This window comes from Pelmatolapia mariae, linkage group LG17 (genome assembly GCF_036321145.2).
Source record: "Pelmatolapia mariae isolate MD_Pm_ZW linkage group LG17, Pm_UMD_F_2, whole genome shotgun sequence".
In the NCBI taxonomy this organism is placed as follows: Eukaryota; Metazoa; Chordata; class Actinopteri; order Cichliformes; family Cichlidae; genus Pelmatolapia; species Pelmatolapia mariae.
In genome coordinates, this window is record NC_086242.1 from 34,810,167 (window position 1) to 34,829,060 (window position 18,894).

Genomic DNA, 18,894 nt, shown 5'->3' on the forward strand with positions numbered 1-18,894 from the left:
CACACACTATTTACACTTTTCTCAAGGTTGCTGTGCACACTTGACTGCAGCTCTCCCGCTGCCAGCCGCACACATCACCAACAACATGATAGGATCCAGTTTATCCTTTTAACCCGGATGCCCTGCAGGAGTGTACGCCTAACCTGCAGTGGCACCGCTAACCACAACCACCCCCTAATTGCTGCTCGATTGCAGCTGCCTGATCTTTCCGTTTTTTCAAGACAGTACAATTGGTTAGATAAGACCTTATAACCACACACATGTTGTCTTTTACCTGAAATTCAGTACCATTAGAACTGTGGACAATACTGTGCTACAATTAGAGATAAGGGCTATTTGCTGATCATGAGGGTTCAAAACTTTTTTGTCCCCATTTGGCTAAAAAAGTGTGGCTTCATCTTCCTTGTGCTGGCTGTGTTTGTCCTAATCATCATGGTATATGTCACGGACATTCTGGAGGTAAGGATTTGTTTTTTTATGTATTTATATAAGATAAGACATGGGAATGGGACACACACATATGCAAATTAAGATGAGTGTATGTGTGTGACCTACGTGCCCAGGTCAGTGCAGTGAAAAAGTTGCTATTTTTAAGGGAGTGACAAGACATAGAAAAACAATAAGAAAAAGACAGAATAAAATAAAACTAAAGCTTAATATGCTAGGATAACAACAGAAATATGCATCAAAACACAGCACTGCCAAACAGAAAATTACATACAGGCAAAATAAAAGCAGATATCAATCATCTCGGCAATAAGATAACAAATCAAATTAAGAATTAAGAATAACAACAAAAACAAGAAGCACTCCAGCGACCTCATGCAAGGCAGCTTAGCTCTCGGCAGTATTTACTTTTTAAGGAGTATTCAATTTCCTTTATGTATTTTTTCAATGCACTTTAAGAAATTTGTATTACAGTAAAAATCAATTTTTGCAGGATTTTCAATAAACTCCTCATTATGTGGGATGCACAGTAGTACTACTACTATCAAAACATCAGTGCCAACATTAGTCACACGATGAATTTTTCATTATACAATGTCAACAATGTTTGTCTGATGCATTTTTGTCACTGCCAGACTCCCACACTTTTCAAGTTTCACAATAAAGTGAACAACACCAAAATCATCCATCCACCCACCATTTCCAATGTTACTCCACCTGCTGGCGTGTGGTACAACTTCTGCAAGCTAAAACCACTCTCCCCTAAGGAAGCCTTTGAAGAAGACCTCTTGCTACAGTCCATCGCTTGGCCTGGCACTCCGCCTTTACAATCTCTTTCCCTGAGGAAGTCCAGTGACCCAGCCCACAGCATCTTCAACATTCTCGGAAGGATGGGAGGAGGACAGTGGCAAATAGGGGATAAGCTGGAGGTTATTATCAAAATGTATGATTTCCAGGGCCGTCCAAAGAACTGTGGGGGAGACGTCATACTCGCTCGCCTACACAACCCAACTCTTGGTGCAGGTGTAGCAGGGAAAGTAGTGGATCATCTCAATGGCTCCTACTCTGCTGTATTCTCTTTACTCTGGGAAGGAAATGCACAGGTTGAGGTAATACTAAATCTCATCACGTTAAATGCGATTGTAACTGTTGTAAATTTGTGATTTTGTCAAATTCCCATCTTTTTTTCTAAATTAAACAAATGAAGGAATACATTTCTTCATCTACATAGTATAAAATGATGCATTCCTCTGTCTCTGAGTAATGGCTGTGCTGAAAAACAAGTTGGACTAGAACATGTGTTTCTTCTTTGTCTCCCCTTTTTCCTCTTCTTTGAGCTGCATCCCTTAGGGATTGGCACAGCAAATCATCTGCTTCCTTCTCACCCTATTCCTTGCATCCTCCTGTCACAAATCACCTCCTCAACTCAAGATTTTGTTAAAGTTGTCTACCTGTAATGGCTCTTTATAAATTAATCGCATTAAAACCCTCTCTCATTGTCTACTATTTTATCCAGCTTAGCCTGAAAAATTCCTTTTTTGTCTGACATCCAACTTGCGGGACAACATTCAACATCACCCTTTTGATTTACAACTTTTAACTCCTAATCCTATTGGGCAAGCTCCTCATCTCCACATAGGGCTTGGCAGGGGCGTAATTTCCAGAGGGGTTAGGGGGGTTATGACCAATGTTCCCTCTAAGCTGCGCACGTGCGCAATTGCGCACTGCTGGCCCGGTCGTTGCGCACAGAAAATCTGAGTTGCGCACAAAAAAAAAAAAAATCTAACCTGAATTGAAATTAAAATTAAAACTTCAAAAATTCTGTTTTAAAGTGTTCGTCAGTAAGTGACTGGCTGCTCCCGTATGGGATTAGAACGATGCCACCTTATCCCATAGTCCAGCCAATAATGTGATTCACATTCGTATATACACAGCTAATCAACGTGGTTGACAGGCTATGACAGCGTCCTTATGTGCCGACACCGGTGTTTTAGCTAGCAAAGCGGCGTGGCTGATGTGGAGAGAAGCCACGTTAATGACAACGTGTACAACCATTGGAGATGTGAGCAGGACAGACGGAACAATTGACTGAAAAAGTGTGGACTTTATACCAGTTTTTAAATTGTGTTGATAGGCCACGTAAAACCAGAGTTATGATAAAAAATTTCTGCAATGTTTGGTTTTCTTCCTGAATAATATCGTTGTTTATATTTACTGCGGGAAGAAACGGTAAAAACGGCGTTTTATAAGGAAAACCCTGGAAAGCAGTCTCCAGCTGTGAGCAAAAACAACCTCCCCACCCGTCCCCCCACAGCCTTTCCTATTGGTCGAAAAATGTACCATGTTGACCAATCAAAAAATGGTATGGCAAAGTGGCATCTAGTTGTTAAGAAACGGGGGGAAGTTTTAGGAGTGACGGCGGTGTTTTGAGATGTGAGAGATTTGAGACGTTTAGCGCAAATCTTGTGTAGTTATTGTGTAGTGTAGTCAGTAGTTTTGTTGTGTGTGTCAGAACAATGAGGCGACTGCTGAATGTTACAGGTGTTACAGGAGTGATACATCTCCTGTTGTCAGGCCTGCAGGTATCAGGCTGCTGTTCTCCTTTATCTCATAGTGGACAGAAATTATTTTCTGGAGTGGCACAAATAATTTGTGTGGCATCAAATTTGATGCAGAACAGCTGATTGTTCTGTAAATAGTTTATAATGTTTATTTAAAAACGCCTTGGCTGCATTTTAAAAAAAAAAATTGCTGCAAAAAAATTTGTTGTTTGCCAAACTGAGGTATTTTTTTGAAGAAGTAACTATATAATTAATTGCCCAACATTGGTCATTATTTACTGTATTTTGCAGACAGAGTTACAGGACTCTCTCCCAGACCACAGACTCATACTCATAGTACAAGTCAGAGCTTTATAAAAAGAAGAAGAAGAAGAAAGAAAGTTGTGTTTTCAAATTTGGAGTTCAAGTTATTTTTACTTCCAATAGTGTTAACATACATGTCATGAACAAGATTTTTTTACATTTTCATTGTAAGTGGGCTAAAGCAGTTAATTAAAAGTAGTCTAACATAAATGTAAATGCTGTAATTTGATTATTTTAATAAACCATGTAACTTGGATGGATTAGATGCTGGCGTGACCACAGTGCACACGTCTGATGTCGCTCACAGTGGTCCAAGGGACCGCTCAGGGAGTTTGTGTGATCGCTCAGACACATGAAAAATTAGAGGGAACATTGGTTATGACCCCCCCCCCCCCCCCCAATAAAATTATGAATTATCTTGCATAAATAGGCTGATGATTTTCTTTACTCATTTCAGTTATTACCAGCAAAATAGTTGCATGTTTAATCATCTGGGATTTATTTATTTATTTAGACAGAGATCTTGACCCCCACAATATTCAGCACAAAGTTACGCCATTGGGGCTTGGTGTTTCCAAAGAAATGATTAAATAAAACCTTGCTTTCAAGTGAAATATTTTGTTTGAGTCTGCTTTTGGGTCCACCTCTTTCCTCTCTTGCCATCTCGGCCTTTTGTGACCATGCTACTCCTCTTTTCAACAATGTAGTTTTCTTCATCCTTTGGCTATATCTGTTGGGCTGTCATCATCTGTAATGCTGTCACTTGAGTTTTCCTTAACATTTTCTGTTGTCATTTCATCTTTCCATCTCACTTTCGCTTCTAATGTGCTCACATGTTGGCATGCACAGCATGTTGTACATGTTGTACATGTTGTAGCACAAGCATTAGCACATATGATGCAGCTGGCTACTCACACTCTATGCGTCATCTAACATTACATAGCTGTTAGTCTATTTCTGCTACATGACTGGTTTGGTGTGGCAGTATTCTCATTGTCATTTTGTTTGTCAAAACATGGATGAAATTAGTTCTGTTGACTTTATATTACTCATGTCTCATATTCATGTCAAAAAGTTATTTTGCAAGAATTATTTTTGTTGTTTTGTCACCTAGCCCTAACTTCACAAAACTAATCCTATTTAGTAATTCAGTAATTCTACATTTTGATATTAGAGTTTGAAGCTACCTACAGTGCTCCTAGCTTTGTGTCTCTTCCACCTGGTCTCTTGCAGATGCAGTAAATATACCTTATACCTATATCTTTAGGAACTTTTTTGTATTAGTATTGTACTTGTACTTTTGCACCTTGAGAACTATTAGCTGTAAAGTTTTGCATGCCTCAACATGCAGTATGTCCTTATAACTTTGATGAAACTGGACTGAAAAAACCCCCCATCTCTAGCAGATGAATGGTATCTGAGTGTCATGTAATTAAGAAATAGGAAAAAAATCCAGAAAGACCTGACGCAGGCGAGACGAGATGCATCTTGCCCTTTAGTTGATTGATCTACTGTTCACTGAAGTCTCATCTCATCTTTAGAAGCCAATAGACAAGAATTGGACTAAAAATCAGTGGTAACAGATCTAATGAAGTATCAAATCTGTCAAGGCTAAGTCTCGGGCTTTGATTCAAACTAGTCAACTTGAAGTATCTGTACAGATAACACTGATCCAAACTGCAAAGCAAAAACAGAAAGCAAGAGGAGCAAAACTACACTACCACACTGCAACAATCTGGCATCAACCATATCAGCAGCCACATCCTGAACATTTCATTTGTTACTAGCATCCAAATGGATGAGTAGTACAGTAGTAGTAGTACATTGGTAATGAAGGGTTAAACTATACTTCAAAACTGATAGAAGTTAAACTGATCAGACCAGGACTTCCACTTTGTGGTGCGTGGCATTTTTCAGCCCGAGACGTTGCCATTTGGTTCAGCCCCGTTTCTATCTGGTAATGCTATTATCTTGGTTGGCAGGTGACAAATCAAACCCACCATTATCATTTTTACTGAATGTTCATCTACTATATATGATTCACTCCACCATTTCATCCTCGAAATCTCAAAGTAGACTTTGTTGGTCTTTACTGCTACTACCTCAAATGAATCGTAAAATTGTATGCCCACTTTGATAAAAATTTATCTGAACTGAAAAAGTGATTCTCTTTCCTACCAGGTAATACTGGTTCACCCCAGTGAGGCAGTCACAGTGCTGGGCAGACTCACCAGAGAACAGCCGGATAGAGTTTTTTTCAAAAGTCAGTTCCGCTCAGGGAGCGTCAGTGAAACTACCACCTGTAATGTATGTTTGCGTCCATCCCAGCAGCCTGTGTGCAACTACACTGAGCTGCATACAGGTCAGCAGTGGTTCTGCTACAAGCCAAAGAAGCTCAGTTGTGATGCCAGGATCAATCACTCCAAGGGGGGATTTAATCAAAACATCACCGTCATGGAGAACAAGCTGTTTCAAAGGTATACATTATCTATGTTGTATGTCTGTAGTGTGAGGTTTACGGAGTTATAAACAGTAATAATATCTGTAATATAGTAGTAATAGTATAATAATAATAGTAATATCTGTGTACCTGGATCCTGTCTTCTAAAATAAAAATCCTTAAACATTTTTAAGCTACTCAACAGAATAATAGACAATAAGTAATTCTTCACTGATACTCTTGGTAGTGGCCACCCAGCAAATGTTAACCCAAAAGAGAAATATTGGCCTCTTCAGCTGCTGATTCATTGTGTTCACCATCTGTCAGTAAGCCAATTAATTTTATAAGCAACCATATTAAATAGATTTTGATAGTCACTGGTGTTTAGCCAGGGTGCACTTTGATTAAAACAGTTTCCTACTCTTTTTAATAAAAAACTCTGATGAGTGATCCAAGTGAACTGAAGCTGTAATTCAATAAAATTTTAAAGATGAAATCTGTCATAAAAAAAGAACTGACATTTTTTCTTGTCAAATTTAGACACTATAAAAATAGAACTAACTTTTTTATTTATTTTTTTTTTTTAATTAAAAGCTTAATTGTATTAAATTGTAACATCATGGAACACAAATCTAAACAAACAATCATATGATGAAATTAGCATATCAAAGCATTACAGTCCATGTTAAGGAAAACTCAAGTGACAGCAGATTTAAAAACAAAATCACCACGAGCTCATCATTGTCAGAGCCGGGATAGCCAGTGTGTTTCCAGAGTGGACCCAAAAGCAGAAGACTAACATGTAACAAAACGTGTGCCGTTTATGTGGCTTCCTGGTTCCCCCACTGTCTTCCTGTCAGTTATTTTCAAGCTTTACTCTTCCCTCCATAACTGACGTATCTAATCTCATTAAAAAATCTAAGTCATCCACCTGTTAACTTGACCCTCTCCCTACTGTGTTAGTTAAAGCCTGTCTTCCCTCGTTAGCACCTCTCATAACCAATATTATTCATTCCTCCCTGAACACTGGAATTGTTCCTAAAGCACTGAAAAAGGCTTCTGTTATCCCAATTCTCAAAAAGCCTGGTGCAGACCCCAATAACTTTGATAATCTTCACCCTATATCAAATCTCCCCTTTATTTCAAAAATTCTTGAAAAAGTTGTCGCCGCCCAGCTTCATTTACATCTCAATGACCATAATCTCTATGAACAATTTCAATCTAGTTTCCGCCCCAATCATAGCACAGAAACTGCTCTGTTAAGAATTACCAATGACCTTCTGATGGCAGCTGATTCTGGTCTCCTATCCATTCTCATCCTTCTTGATCTTAGTGCGGCGTTTGATACCATTTCTCACAATATGCTCCTGAACCGGTTAGCTTCCATTGGTATTAGTCATACCCCCCTTGCCTGGTTTACCTCCTATCTCTCAGACCGCACTCAGTTTATCTAACTTAAATCCCATTCTTCTACTTTACTCTTTCCTGTTTCTGCTGGTGTGCCCCAGGGTTCAGTATTGGGGCCTCTTTTATTCATTATTTATATGCTTCCTCTTGGTTATATATTCCGAAAATATAATATAGATTTTCACTGTTATGCCGATGACACCCAGCTCTACCTTTCTTCTAAACCCAATTCATCCCTCCCACCAACTTCCCTCTCAGACTGTCTTATTGATTAGATCCTGGTTCTCCTCCAATTTCCTCAAACTTAACAGTAATAAAACTGAAGTTTTACTTGTTGGTACACCATCTATCTTAACCAAATCCCACAGCTTTTCCATTAACATTGAAAATTCTCCCACCCTTCCCTCCCCTCAGGTTAAGAGTTTGGGTGTCATACTTGATAATACTCTTTAATTCCAGTCTCACATTAATTACATAACCCGGTCTGCTTACTTTCATTTACGTAATATTAACCGACTCCGTCCCTTCCTTACCCCCCATGCTGCTGCCATCCTTGTCCATAGTCTTATTACATCCCGTATTGATTACTGTAATTCCCTCCTATTTGGTCTCCCTAAAAGGTCCCTTCATAAACTCCAACTTCTTCAAAATTCTGCAGCTTGGGTCATAACCCGTACTCCGTTAAGTGCTCATATTACCCCAGTTCTTCAGCAGCTTCACTGGTTGCCCATAGAAGCCAGGATAAATTTTAAAATCTTACTTCTTACATACAAGTGTATCCATAAGTCTGCTCCTTCATATTTGTGTGACCTGCTCCATATCACCACTGTTTCCCGCCCTCTCAGATCATCATCTGCTATTCATCTTACTGTTCCGTCCTCACACCTTATTACTACGGGGAACAGAGCTTTCAGTCGCTCTGCTCCCTGGCTCTGGAACTCTCTTCCTCCTGCACTAAGAAATATTGACTCCCTCTCTGTATTTAAGACACAGCTCAAAACACATCTGTTTAAACTGGCTTATTCGCTTTAATGCTGATTTTATCTGTTGTCACGCTCTGTTTTGTAATTTTAACTTATTTTATGTATTTTATGACTACTGTTCCTTTTATTAATTGTGTTTTTTGCTTCAGAGTCTTCAATTAATTCAATACAAAATACTACATAGAGTGCACTATACAGGTCATCGGATGTTCAAGATGGGCTTTACGTCTACCAACAACTGCTCACACTGCCAAACCAATTCACTGGACAATTATATCCACGCTCTTTGGTTCTGTCCACCAGTTCAGAAGTTTTGGCGTGAGATATGTGAAGACTTATCGAAGTGTCTGAAATGTAACATTCCAACTTCTCCTTTAGTGCGTTTGTTGGGCAGCTTAGATAATGTCACTTCAGAAAAGAATATAGCCCACATGGTTTTCACTGCCCTATGCATAGCCAAGAAAACAGTCCTCATGAACTGGAAAAATAAAAATAATCTTAATTCTAACCAGTATAGAAATTATCTATTAGATTACATTAGTCTTGATACAGCCTCTGCCACCACATCAGATCAATTGCTCTGGGCTCCTTTGATCAGCTCCATCACCTAGTGGGGGTGGGGGGTCATAGTTTGGTCCCACCTTTACTGTTGTGATTGGTGTGGGGGTAGGAACAGGCTTGGGGCGTCGGGGGGTTCCCCAGGAGCATCTTCCTTGGGGGGCTCAACCCGGGGTAGCGGTCATGGCCAATTAAGGGCTCTGTTGGCTCTTAGGTGACGGTTTCCTCGTGGCTGCGTGCAGCGGGGCTAGGGGAGGGTCTGTGCTGACGGACGTGGGTTACTGACCTGGTAGCCTGGCTGCCCCTGGGTGGGTCCGGGACGGGCGTGAGGTTCTGGGGGCGCTCCGTCTCTGGGCTGGGGCCCTGGCCGGGCCTCGGGGGCTCGGGTCCTGGTTGGTGTGTTGCTGGGGTTGTGGGCGGGTGGGTATATGGGGGCCCAGTCCTGGCGCAGGGCGCCGCCGGTGCATCGAGCCACCTGGGGGACTCTTCAACTGGTGGGGGAGGTTGTCACATCTTGCAGGAGCTTTCCTCTCCTCAGGAGTTCTCTCTGCAGGAGGGGGAGATATAGGAGAGGTGGAGGAAGATCTCAGCCTGGGCGTCTATTGTCTTGTGTAGTCTGGAAGATGAGTGGATGATGGGGTGGGTGCAGTTTTCTCTGTAGTGGGGTCGGGTGGGCTGTCCCGGGCTCTGTGGGGCCGGGCGGCGCTGCTGCACTGGGCCCTGGTCCGGATGGGCCTGGGCCCCCTTTCCCTGGCGGGTTGCAGAGCATGGGGGTGCCTACTGGGGTCAGCGGGGGAGCTGGCCCCAGGGAGGGGTCACTTGCCCCTCCCTTTCTTCCCTCCCCATCTCCAGCTGCCTCCCTCTTCCCGCTCCACCACAATCACCCACACATGCAGGGCCTTGGGGTAGGGGTGTGTCACCAGGGTGCAGAGGAGGCATCCCCCCCCTCTGTCCCCTTCTGGCTGCCTCTGCCTCAATTTTATCTCACAACTTAGACATTCACATTACTCACACTCTCATAACACATACATATAGGATCTTGGGGGTGGGCTCACAACACGGACTCCAAATTACCATCAGGGTGTACACCTCACCCCTGGCGTCGTTGCCCACCTCTCAATTTTAAATACACGTAGACATTGAGGGCTATCAGGAGGGGCTATGCGCTTACCTGCTGCTCTCTGGCAGGTAGCTCCATGCCCTCCTGGGTTTTAATTGCACCTTAGAACACATATACATCAACACTACATATGAGCGGGTAGAGGGAGGTTTGGAGTCTTCTCACACCCCCGGTCTCTGCGGCCTGCTGGAGCGGGGGGGCTAGGAGGAGGAGTTGGCCGTCCGACTGGGGTCTGGGGTGTGGGGCCTCCCTGCTGCTGCGGAGTCGGGGCAGTCTGCTTCTCCCCACTGCAGGGAAAAGGGTAACACCACCTGGGTCTGGGTGCAGTTTCCCCCTCCAGGGGCAGGGGTACCTAGACCCGGTTCTTAGAGTACGCTTGGGGAGTGTGATTGTGTGTACAGCGTCTCTTTATGTCTGTCTCCACGTTGGTTGAGTGTGGAGTAATTGCCTATGAGAGCATGAGGGTGGGAATGGATGTTTGTATTTGAGTGTGCCTGTATGTCTGTGTCTATATGTCAGGTTGGGTATCAGACGCCACCTCTCTGGGGACATCTCAGGCCCTCCAAGGTTTGGAGGCCTATCTCCCCCCACCACTTCCCCTGCCGGTGGCGGACGCCCTCAGACATCGATGCGTTGGTGGTTCTTTGTGTCCGGGGGTGGGCGTCCGGGTACACACCGGCTCACTCCTTGGTGGCTGCTTATCGGGGCCTGGAACCTGGGGCTCGCTCGGGCCACTTCGGGGGTGGGGTGCCCTCGGCCTCTCGGCCTGGGGCTCGGTCACTCAGGCACAGCTGGCTGCCGGCGGAGCTCACGGGCACGTCACTGCAACCCCCCCTGGCTTCTGCTCCGCGGCTGCTGAGTGATCCCTCATCTGGGACTCTCCTCAGCTCTTTCTGGGACAGTGGCGCGGCTGCCCCTCTGTTGGTCTTCCTTGGTCTCTTGTGTTCTGGGGGCCTCTGGATGTCTGGAGTTTTGATCTCCTCCATACCTGCTTCATGCCCTGGAGGATGGGACTGTGGCCCCCCACACCCTCTAGCAGATCATTACATTAAGGAACCTTTTAAATACAAGCGCGCTCATGCTCACAGGTGTACACACAGGTGATCACACACACAAACTACACCCTTTTTGGCTCCTACCTCAAAGCACACTGTGCGCTGTCGATCTTACGTGCTGCACAATAATGTTTAATATTAAGTATGTAGTGTTATATTCCCATATATCATTGTGATGTTGTTTATTCTATTACTCTCGTTTTCTTCTGCTTGTTTTCTTTTTTCTTTCTCAACAGGTGATCCAGGTGATCGATATATGTATTTTTTGTCTGCTTATTTTGTTGGTTTTTGTTTTTTGCCCTTTATCCCCGTCCCTCTTCTCCGCTGTTTTTTTTTTTTTGTTTGTTTTGTTTTTTCCCCCCTCTTTCTTTCTCCCTTTTCTTTTCCCCTGTCCCGTATCTAGCAAGTAAAAAAAAAAAATAAATAAAATAAACAATAAAAGGTAAATCAAATGGACCATTACGGCAAGGCTGGGATGGTCCATTTGGTAAAGTAAATCCGTTGGGCATCTTTCTTCGCCTTTAGACAATAATTCTGATGGCAAAAGAACCAAACGGGACAGGTTTTAAAAAAAAAAAAAAAAAAAAAAAAAATTGTGTTTTTTGTAAGGTGACCTTGGGTTTCTGAAAGGCGCCCTCAAATAAAATGTATTATTATTATTATTATTATTATTATTATTATTATTATTATTATTATTATAGGAAATAAAGCCACAAAACAAAGGCAAGGGGTACTGGGGCAAAACTAAACTAGAAACTAAACTGGGAACAGCTAAGACTAACTATGAAAACTATGACATGAGAAAATGAACATGAATCTGAGTGGGAGCATAAAAAAATGAGACTTGAGGCAAAGAAAACATGAACATGAACATGAACAGAAATATGAAAAAACCTAAGACCTAACCTGACATGACATGACATGAAGCAATACAAACAGAGGACCCGACACTGAACAGAGGGAGACAGAGGACTTAAATACACAGGAAGGTAATGAGGGAAGTGGAAAAACCTGGGGAAACACGGCTGACACAAACAAACATGATGCAACTGGGGAAGCAAAACTAAACACACTGAACATGTAAACAAGACTTATAAAAACAAGAAACATGGAGAGACATGAACTGGGACACGCAAGCTTAACACAAGAGACAGAGAGAGGGAGCGAGAGAGGGAGAGGGACACAGAGGAGAGAGACACAAGAGGAACTTACATAGACGAGGAGATAACACACGACAAACAGAAAAAACCTCATAAACAAGGAGACATAGGTCAAACATAAACTAGACTAAAACTAAATCCTAACTAATAATAACAACACAAGAACTTAACATATTTCCAGTACAACATAAGAAATCAAAAATACAAAATAAACTCAAAACGCTGAGCACAAACCGCACACTCTGACAGTCATAATATGCAGCTTATCCTTGCATGATTATGATTAGGGCCATAATTTATTGGGAAAAAAACATTTTAATAGCTTTTCCTGCACAGTGGACATTAAATCAAATATTCAATTTTAAATTGAAGTACAAACTTTTAGCTGTAATTAAGGAGGTACTACAAAAATTTTGCAGTAGGGTCATTCAAAATCATTTTTGTCATAATTTTGCAGTTACTGGATCCAAGCATCACCAATAAAAAGTTTACAAGAGCTGTTTAAAGAATGAATAGAAGTGACAACAGGAAGGTGAACAATCAAGCAAGAACTGACACAACAAGCAAGTGAGTTCAGGAACAATCTGCAGGGACTGGATTTGCAAAGGTGTGGCGACATTCAACTCTGAGAACTAACTTGTTAGACTTGGCAGGCAGGTGTGTAAGTCATCCGCGAAGGTGTGTGGCGTCACTCCAAGAGTAAAAGATGAATATGGCAGGCTGTGAGCTTCAGAGTCCTTAATGGAACATTGGTAAATTTTCCAGGAAGCAAGCAGCATCTAGGCTGGGAACTAGGAAGCAGACAACAACAACAAAAAAAAAAACATACAGAGGAAAATACTGTCAAGATGGAGAAAACAATCAACTAGACACTCACTGGTACAGTTAGTCCTTAAATGCCAAGCCCTGATAAGACAATATGCTGCAGGTGCGTGCACCCCGGAAAGGGCAGCTCTGTCTGTCGGTGAAGACACATAAAATCCACCTCTCCACTTGAGAGAAAAGAGAAGCATAACTTCTATTTATATTCTCCAGTTTTTCAGAGGCCCAAAATTAATCGGACAAATGACCAACAAGCAGGTCCATACCAAGGTCAGACCTGTTCCCTTAATATTTTACTGCAAATGAAACAGATATAATATCTAAAGTTGATTCTAAGTGTTGAATTCGTAGATTTCTGTGTAGCTTTAAATATGAGACCTAAAGAGATGTCTGTGTAAGTAAGGTGAATTGGGAGTAGCCAGTCTGGTACATTCTTAAAAAGAATAAATGCACTCTCCAGCTCAGTGTGCAGTGTACAGCGCTATACTGTTTCCTCAGATTTAGTAAAATAACATTAACATTTGTGCTTTATCTCAGTGGTGTCAACTTAAAAGTCTCCATCCAAGCGTCAGGACTTGCCAACATCACTGTATTGCAGCAAAAGAAAGGTAAAGTCCAAATTTTAGCAGCATTATTAATTACTCAATAAATAAATTGAAAGTGAATTTTCTGTTGGCTGTTAATGATATACAAACATTTGTAAATCATTACCAGTGTTGCCAACTTAGCGACTTTTCTTAGCGAGTTTTCAGACCCCCTTAGCGACTTTTTTTCCCAAAAAGTGAATAGCAACAAATCTGGCGACTTTTTTCTGGTGTTATTGGAGACTTATGATGACTTATTGCCCTTACTCTCAACAAGCAGCGGGTGCTGCCGTGGGCACCTCGCTCGTGCAAAAAAGGCTCACAGGCAGCAGGTAGTTCTCACGCAGCAGTTGCTGATGTCAGAGCAAGAGATATTCACCCCTACGCGTACAAACTGCAAATGAATCGCGCATGAGCGAGGCCGCGAAAACAATGAAAACCATAATTGCTACATAGGTAAGGAATAATTATGCAAATTAGGCGATAATGTCAATTAGCGACTTCTAGCGGCTTTTAGGACAGCCAGTAGCGATTTTCCTTACTGAGGAGTTGGCAACACTGATCATTACTTTCTTGTTTAGATAGTGTAGACAGATGTGGCCATAAATTACATGTTCTCATGGTTCCTGGCTCTCAGATACAGATTTTGGGGTTTTTTCTTTAGCTTTGCATCTTGTGGCTATCCATGCGTTTTGGTCCTCTGGTCTCTGACTCAGCATTTTCTGTGTTTAGTCTTTGTATTCTTGTTAATGTTTGCATTCATAGTGTGAGATTCATCATTCCAGGTTTTGGTACTCATTGTAGTCAAATTTGCATTCTCAGGTCTGCTTAGATTTGTTCTCCGGGTTTTAGTTTGCTTATAATTTCTGTTGTTTCTGCTGTGTTATGTTCCTCATGCCTTCTTGAAAAGTCTTTCTGGTTTCCATGTTTGTTTTTCTTTCGGTCTTTGTGTGTTTAGTGTACCTTCTTGTTATTCTTGTTCTCTCGTCTTTTGTGACTTGTATTTGGTTTTGCTTCCCCTGTCTTGTCAATTTTAGTAGTTTCACCTGTTCTCCCACCTATTGCCTGTTCCATCATTATCCTTTGTTTGTATTTATTATCTGAATCTTCCCTTTGTGCCTTATTGCCATCTCCCACATACTGTGTGTTAGCTTTATACTTTTGGCTTCCAAGCCAGCTTAGTGTGCTATGTACTGTGACTTCCAGCAATAAAACTGTCAATTGAGTTTACTAAAATTTCCAGGCTCTTGCATTTTGGGGCCTTAACTGTTAGTCACACAGCAGACACATGTAACAGATGAAAGTAGCTTCTGGTTCTGGAAAATTCAGTTCAATTCAATTGTATTTATGCAGTGCCAAAGGCACTTTATATTCTAAGGCTAATACCCTACAATAATAGAGAAAACCCGAACAATGAGACAACCCCCTATGAGCAAGCACACAGTGGGAAGGAAGCGCTTTCTTTTAAAAGTTAGAAACCAGAATAAGACTTAGGGAGGGGCAGCAAAAGAAACACTGGAGAGCCAGAGATTAATAATAACTAATGATTAAATGCAGAGTGGTGTAAAAGCACATAAAAAGTTAAAAGAGGTGAGTAAAAATGAAATGATTAGTCCATGATGGGACACCCACAGCAGCCTAGGCCTATTTCAGCATAATTAAAGGAGGGTTCAGGGTCACTTGTTCCAGCCTAACTGTAAACTTATCAAAAAGGAATGTTTTAAGCCTAATCTTAAAAGTATGGTGAATTGGGGAAATACCTACAACCTGTATTCTTTCTAGGGGACAGCAAGTCCTATAGCTGCACAAGAAAGATGAATCATTTGCATAAAAGTCTATGGGGAAAATCAATATCTTCATTTATTAATGCTCCATTGTGTATATAGATTCCTGGGAGTATTGTCTTGATGCATGCTCAACATCCAGGTAAGTAATCCCCAAAAGTTGATTCTGTTCATCTGAACATAGTGTTTTCAGTGGGAGAAATGTTTCGTCACTCATCCAAGAAACTTCTTCAGTCTCAGCTGAGTGCAGGATTCCCCAATCATATAAACAGTACATTTGCATAATGATACTAGCACCACTGAAGGAACAATGGGTTGGGAAGTAAGTTCCTTCATCATAATTATGCAAATTCTCATGACCATTGATCAACAACCACAGATCAAAGCCCACTGTCCAAAGACTCATGGCCACTGATCAGTGGCCATGAGTACCATTCAAACAGAGTTGGGGAGTGGTTGGGGAATTAGGTATATTTCCATACCTAATTCACTTACCTCACCTAAGATGAGCAGCTTCAAAGAGGCTGGGATACAGTAAGTTAACCATGCAGATAAGTTTTCACATGTCCTCTGCCAGAATGTCGAAATAGACACACAAGACCATATAGCATGCTTTTGTGTATCTTTGTATATCAAATCTTCTAAAAGATCTCACTTTCACTTTGCGCTTGGGAGAGACATCAAATCTTAAGTTTTTACCAATAACTTATGCATTTTTGAGAACAGATTTTTGGGTACATAATTTTTAAATTTATGTTACCCATGTAGGTACCGTGTTCACCAGTTCTTTCTGTTTGAAGGACTTAAGTGTGGCAAGAATTATTCTAGGTCTGTGTCGTCTGGTCACTTCCCTCCCAGATAGTGGACACAATAGAGTTAACAGTGAATTCCATTGTGGTATAATAATAGGATGCCACCTGTGCAACATGTCAAATTGTGAAATTTCCTTACTACAAAATATTCCACAGTGAGCTGTTAATGGTATTATAACAAAAGTTGAAGTGACTGACTTCCATGGCTGAGGAGCTGCATCCAAGCCTTACATCACTAAGCAAGTGCAATGCAAAGTGTGGGATGAATTGGTGTAAAGGGATGGAGTGGTGTGTGTGTGTGTGTGTGTGTGTGTGTGTGTGTATGGTGTGTGTGTGTGTGTGTGTGTGTGTATATATATGTTGATTTCTTTTTCTTTTTTACCTTTCAGGTCAGATCCCAAGGCAGCCAGACGTGAGTATGGAGTCTGGTCCCTCTGGCTATTACTACCAGGGTGTGTGGCGAGCATTAGGTGGCACCACAGTTCGACAGTTTAACACTTCCTCGGCCATCACTCAGTGTCTCAGAGGAAAAGTGATTCATATGTACGGAGACTCCACCATCAGGCAGTGGTTTGAATACTTTAATGGAGCACTACCAGGTAGATACACGCAAAACCTTTCTTGCACCAATTTGATTTTCTGTACTTTACTTATTCCTTCTGTAATACTTTCAGGTCTCAAGGAGTTTAACCTACATAGCCCTAAGCAAATTGGACCTTTTGTGGCCCTGGACTACCCAAATAACATCTTTGTGACATACCGTTGCCATGGTCCTCCTATCCGGTTTATGAATGTCCCTATCAGCGAGCTGCATTATATTGCCAATGAGCTAGACAACGTGATTGGAGGCAGCAACACAGTTGTAGTTCTTGGTATTTGGTCACACTTCAGCACTTTCCCCATTGAAGTCTACATCCGACGGCTGCAGAGCATCCACAGGGCAGTGGTGCGCCTGTTGTCCAGGGCTCCAGATACACTGGTTGTCATTAGGACTGCAAATCCCAAAGCTTTGGAACTCTATGAGACACTTACTAATAGTGACTGGTACTCACTGCAGAGGGACAAGGTGCTCAGGGCCATGTTCAAAGGATTGAATATCCATCTGGTGGATGCCTGGGAGATGGTTGTGGCCCACAACCTGCCACACAGCCTCCACCCACAACCTCCCATTATCAAGAACATGATTAATGTTCTCTTGTCCTATATATGCCCTCAAAAGGGTGGCTAGATTTATTTTTTAACAGACCAGCCACAGATGAGATGGACTACATTTTAAAAATATTTTTTAACAGTAATTTGGGGTGGAGAGTTGGGTTGGTACATAATCTTCACCAAGCATAAGCAAATTCCATAATGAAGTAAGCTATAAAATACTGATTGGTTTCAGTTACATGATATGGTATTTAATGTCACGTGTCCGGCTGCTTATCTCTGAGAAATAAACTGCTCACTGCTGCTTTGGCTCCAAAAAGGTTTTTCAGTACATCTTTTTACTGCAGCTGTTGTTACAGTTTAGTTTGGGAGAAGAATAATGATCAAGATTTAGAAATATATTCATAATCTAAGGTTAGTCGGTATAAAAGTACAGACCAGTCAACTTTTAGTTGTTATAGGCTTTTTTTCTCTTGTGTGAACTGTTTTGTGCAACTAAGTCACATTACATCTGCAGGAAAGCCATGGAGGTTCACCTCTGGTTCACTGCAGAGATGAGAGTTATCTGGTGGAGATCTAAAGCTCAATCTGCCTTCCAATACTGCCAAACCAATAAGCAAAATGGAGGACAGGTGCGAGGAGGAGCATTGAAGCCCATGTTCTGCCCATAGGCAGACGCCACCGTCTGCCACCAAATTTGGGAAGGAAACAAAACAGAAGAGAACAGAAAATACTGTGACCATGACATGGGGAAGAAGACACGGCTGAAATTAAACAGAAGACAAATGACTACCAAAATAAAACAGAAAGTGCAAACAAATACACTGAAACAGGCAAGTGCAGCACCAAGAACTTTATAGAATGCATAGATACATTTACATGTATAACAATCAAGAAATACAAAGAGTGAACACTGAAGGAACAATGTAAATAATATAGTTGGGACTACATTTACTTTGTAGTTTTCATGAGGCACTATAAAGCAGCGGTTCCCAACCTTTTTTGCGCCACGGACCAGTTTATGTCCGACAATATTTTCACAGACCGGCCTTTAACGTGTCGTGGATAAATACAACAAAATAAAACCAGTACTGGTACCAAAAAAAAAGAACATTTATTCATAACACACGGGAAAAGACCCAGGGAAACAGAGTTAATGATAAAAACAATAAAAACTCCGAAAACCATACATTTCATACCCGAGCCTCAACTCTTGGGGCCCGGAACCAAATGACTCACAGAACTAGTACCAGTCCGTGGCCCAGGGGTTGGGGACCCCTGCTATAAAGGGTTCCTGCAAAGTCTCACAGCAACAAAAAAGCAAGCAATAAACAAGCAATTTAAAAGTACTGTAATTTACTTGCAACCTGCTATCCAAAATTGGCAAGTGATTTTATGTCCTGTCATATTGTGGTTTATTGCCTTAGTGATATCCTGAGTTTATTCTGTGTTAACCTTTATATATCTAGGCGCCCCTTGTGTCTTTGCCCTCTCTGTCTCCCTCTGTGTGTCGGTTTTTATTTAATGGTGTGTTAATGTGCCTCGTTTCCCCTCCTTGTGTTTTATTCTGTCATGTTTGTCTATGTTCCCCAGCTCGTCATGTCCTTTCTCTCTCTCGTTCTCCTCTCTCTCGCTCCCCCCAGTCCGCGTTTCTGGTTACTTCCTATTTTACTTTGATAGCCTCCCGTCAGCGTGCGCCATGCTGT

The 18,894-nt window shown here is 41.8% G+C and overlaps 1 protein-coding gene across 1 annotated transcript; it reads left to right on the forward strand.

The window, feature by feature from the left end:
• The first annotated feature begins 432 nt into the window (after positions 1–432).
• Positions 433–17,264, forward strand: LOC134646714 (NXPE family member 3-like). Its single transcript, XM_063500569.1, has 6 exons — positions 433–459; positions 1,083–1,556; positions 5,493–5,788; positions 13,394–13,464; positions 16,426–16,635; positions 16,711–17,264. Exons 1-6 carry the CDS (start codon positions 433–435, stop codon positions 17,262–17,264), a joined length of 1,632 nt encoding a protein of 543 aa, XP_063356639.1.
• Positions 17,265–18,894: the final 1,630 nt, after the last annotated feature.